We start from the raw sequence: 4,006 nt of genomic DNA on the forward strand, positions 1-4,006 counted from the left end.
GGGAGAACCTGCAAACATGCAGATAGAGCCCTAGCTGAAATTCGAGTCTGGGACCTAGCGCTGCAAAGGTCAGAGCACTTACCTCTTAGCCACCATACTGCATAGAGTTTGTTCTCTCTGTATTGGTTTTTCGGGCAGGTTAGTTTTCTCCAACATCCCAAAAACAAACGTGCAGAATAAATGGTTTTCTTGGCCTACTGAGAAATGAATATGGTACGAACATGGTAAGAATATGCTAGGATTGTGATCCTCTCTGAGATACAATTAAGTGGGATGAACTAGACAATATGAACTCAATTAAGTTTTGCAATATACCACTGTGCTAAATAAATTCATGAATACTTGTTATATAACATAATATTTTGTTTCTGGGTGAAATATGGGAATAATCAAAATTTAGATTTTTATGTCCCCTGAAAATATGTTCTTGTGCCAAAAATTGCTCTTTTATTAGTTTAAAAGAATAGAGGGTAGTTTTTTTAAGCAACTTTTGCCCAACCCCCTTAGTTAGTTTATTTAGTGACATTTAACCTATTGCATAAAAATTAATTTTGCAGAAAAATAAGTTCTAAGGTAAATTTACTATTCTCTAATCAAAATAGGATATAGATAAAGGGATAAAAGTCCTGTATTGGCACTGTCTGCTGTCACCTTTCTGTAAAAGTCAGACAGCATGTTGTGATTTATGTGACTGGAAACTGCAGTGCTGATCCTTATGAGAAAGATGAATAGCAATCACCACATCTCAGTGCAATGATCATGTTCCTATAAACAGTGAGGACCTGGCATAGTTCCATAACTGTCCCATGTGTCACTGAGTGGTCACTGTGTGGGTGTGAGGGAAATGGAGAGAGTGAGGATGACTCTTCTTGCAGATATAGATTGTTGGAATTAAAATAGGATCTCAGGAGAGCATATAAAGGCAGAGGAGTGTCTGAGCAAAACACTGGGGAAGCGGAGCAATCAGAAGCACTGTAATCTGTTAACAAATCTCTAATCCAAGATGAAACCAGAGACATATCAAGCTCATAAATCCATAACGGATCTAAGCTGTGAGTTGAAAGAAGATAACAGGGCTCGCAAGGAGCACTATACTGCAAAATGGCTGGATACATCAATTTTCAGCAGACCAGAGGAGAGGTAAGACTTACCTTTATGATATAAAGAAGCAATCAAATGGCATTTCATATTTTATATTATATATATTATTGTATATTATAAAGTATATATATTTATATTATTATTTTATATTAAAATATATTTTGGAACAATGCTGGCATTTCTCCATAATGATTCATGATGATGCCAGGAGACAGCTGAAAAAGTCACAAAGAATAAATTGGCCCTAAACATAGGATGATCATTGCCTATCTATATGCGTGTTTAACTATGAAACCTCCTAAACTTTCCACAAATCCAACAGCTTTGCCTTCTTTGGGTAAGGGACCAGTTGATTCTCCTGGTATGCTCAGGGACGGATATATCAACTTCTCCTATGCATGCATACATGGTCAAATTATTTAAACATACTTTAAACATACAAAGCATACCTAAACTCAGAATTTTCACTTTACATAAAAAGGGTAGACAACCCTTTTATGTAAGGTAAAAATTCTGTTTTTTTTTTTTTCAGTGCAACACCCTTTTTATTTAAAAAAAGGGGTGCAGCACGGCCCCCTAATTCTCGATCAGCTAGTGCAAAGCCTCCCAGGATGTCTGACTTAGGTACCCCTTGGGAGCTCCTTCTGTGCATGCGCAGAAGAAGCTTTTTTGCGCAAAGGGAATTCACATGCGCAGCGAGATCAGCAAATTTATTTTTTCCATACTCCGTCACCCGATCTCGCACCTGGGTCGGGTGACGTAGGAAGAAGAACAGGAAAAAAAAGAGAAGAGGGCGGCGACTGGAGCGCCGGTTTCGGGAAAGATGCCGGGACGACGTGGGACCCGATGCAGGACACCCCCGAAGGGATCGGCTGCCCAGGGGGGATTTTCCCTTAATGATACTTTTTAAGGGAATATCCTTGATTTAATAGATCACTTCATAAGATCATGTCTTAGGTAGCTATCTGTGGACCTAAATTAGCTAGAATAAATTCATTGGGTAAAGGTATCATATTAGATATTCATTGCATAGCCATTTCTAATAGCAAGGTTTGTTTTTACATTTTGCTTTACAGGTGCACTGCTCGTGATGCTGATATCCATAGGAGAGAAAGTTTCACACAACAGGGTCAGACGTTTTTCCTGGTTCAGCGTTCTCCAGCACAGATTATGAAAATGGGCCGCCTAGGTCACCCTTATACCCAATACCACTTGCCATACCAGCAAATGCTGCCATTGCCTATTTTCAAACCAGCTGATCTCACTGTCAAGATGGACCGCATGGCAACACCACCTCAGTTACGCAGCATGATTGAGTTCGAGAGGGCTCTCTCAAACCCTGGCAGTGATGGTATTTGCCAGGACAAAATCCCAGTCTCCCAGATCACCAAAGAGCTCCCTCCAATGATGCAGCCAGCACGCATGGAGTTTGCCAAGCCTGGACTGGCAAGTTCCTTTTCCAGGTCTCTGTCCCAGGAGGCACAGAGAGGTTAATAAGCTATGATGGAATGAGGCAACATTGTGTAGTTTTGTCTTAGAAAGGCCAGATTAGATGCAGTGTGTCTGCATATTGTTTGCACTAGTATCGCACTTACTGTGGTGATGCCCAACAGCAGTTCACCATTTAGCAAATTCCTTTTGTGTGTATGTGCACTGTATATTTCTGTTTGTAATAGAATTATCTATAATTATATCTATGTATACAAAAACCTTATATATTTTTGAATCAAAAACCACACTATGATTGTTTCCTATTGTATATAGAGCCAAAATCAAAACACATTTATTTCAAAGTCATGATAGGTACTAAAATGAACTATATCTGATGAAATTTGAATATATTCTGTAATTGTCCTACCTGCTCAATTTTTTAAAAGGTTGTATTTGCTGTGAATAAATAATTTGACAAGTTTAGATGCTAAAAAATCAAAGTTATCAAACATGTATGGTAAAATATGCTTGTGATAAACAGGTCATAACACCACTGTAGGCATTTAGCATGGACTCTGGAATGAGTTATTGTGGGTAAAGGCAAGTGTAGACTTGAAACGGTCTAGAGGGGCTCTTATGAAGAATCCTTTAATCCCATCCTCACAGAGCTGCTACACATTGATGTATGTTACTGCTCTTAAATTACAGTTAATAAGCTATACAAATGGTAAAAGACAGTACTAGATGTTAGAAGGTAAATGGAAAGTCATGAGAACATTGGGTGGTAAAGTTGAAATGATTTCAAAGTCTAGCTAGGAAACATCTATATTGGGATGCAAGCTATTATTTACAGCTAGTTCTGCCATTCTATAGGTTCTATTTTTTCCAGACAACATTGCGTTGCTTTTAATAACATATATTTTACACAGTTTTGTATGTAACTATAAATATATTTATAACTTTTATGGTGTAATAAAATGAATATATATATATATATATATATATAAACATTTGATTATGCATATGTCTATTTTTATCATAAAAGAATACAATTTATAAAATGCTGTGAAACTCATTTTTTTTTTTGGTTCTGAGAGCACAAAGGGGAAATTTGATAAGTTAACGTTAATATTGGTTCTTGTATTATATGTCTCTTAAGTCAAGTTCCTCTGAGTTTTACTACCAGATATAAGTATGTGGTTCTCACTATTTTGTAATAAAATGTGATATTTAAATGCAGAAAAGTTAACTTCAAAATTACATTCTTAGACGATATCCTTATTTGTGGGGTGAGAGTCACACTAGACCAGCAGAAGACCAGAAGATTGTCCATTTTGCCCTGTTCCTTTAGGAGGACCCCATTCTATGTTAGGGGTGTGAAAGACTCATGCACCTATGCTGGTTTTAGGGTAGGACAAGTTGGCTGGCGGTAAGGAACATGGAACGTTATGTCAAGTAAGTGGCCCTCTGATAC

The 4,006-nt window shown here is 37.5% G+C and overlaps 1 protein-coding gene across 1 annotated transcript; it reads left to right on the forward strand.

Moving 5' to 3' along the window:
• Positions 1–922: 922 nt before the first annotated feature.
• Positions 923–3,528, forward strand: TCAP (titin-cap). Its single transcript, XM_072414905.1, has 2 exons — positions 923–1,140; positions 2,178–3,528. The coding sequence occupies exons 1-2, from the start codon at positions 1,004–1,006 to the stop codon at positions 2,593–2,595; spliced, it is 555 nt and encodes a 184-aa protein (XP_072271006.1). The 5' UTR covers positions 923–1,003; the 3' UTR covers positions 2,596–3,528.
• The last annotated feature ends 478 nt before the right edge of the window (positions 3,529–4,006 follow it).

This window comes from Pyxicephalus adspersus, chromosome 6 (genome assembly GCF_032062135.1).
Source record: "Pyxicephalus adspersus chromosome 6, UCB_Pads_2.0, whole genome shotgun sequence".
In the NCBI taxonomy this organism is placed as follows: Eukaryota; Metazoa; Chordata; class Amphibia; order Anura; family Pyxicephalidae; genus Pyxicephalus; species Pyxicephalus adspersus.

Bases quoted from the DNA above. Each gene is read 5' to 3' on its own strand.
- TCAP (XM_072414905.1), top strand. From the start codon at position 1,004: ATGAAACCAGAGACATATCAAGCTCATAAATCCATAACGGATCTAAGC. The intron at 1,141-2,177 runs GTAAGACTTACC...TTTGCTTTACAG, and splicing joins TTCAGCAGACCAGAGGAGAG to GTGCACTGCTCGTGATGCTG.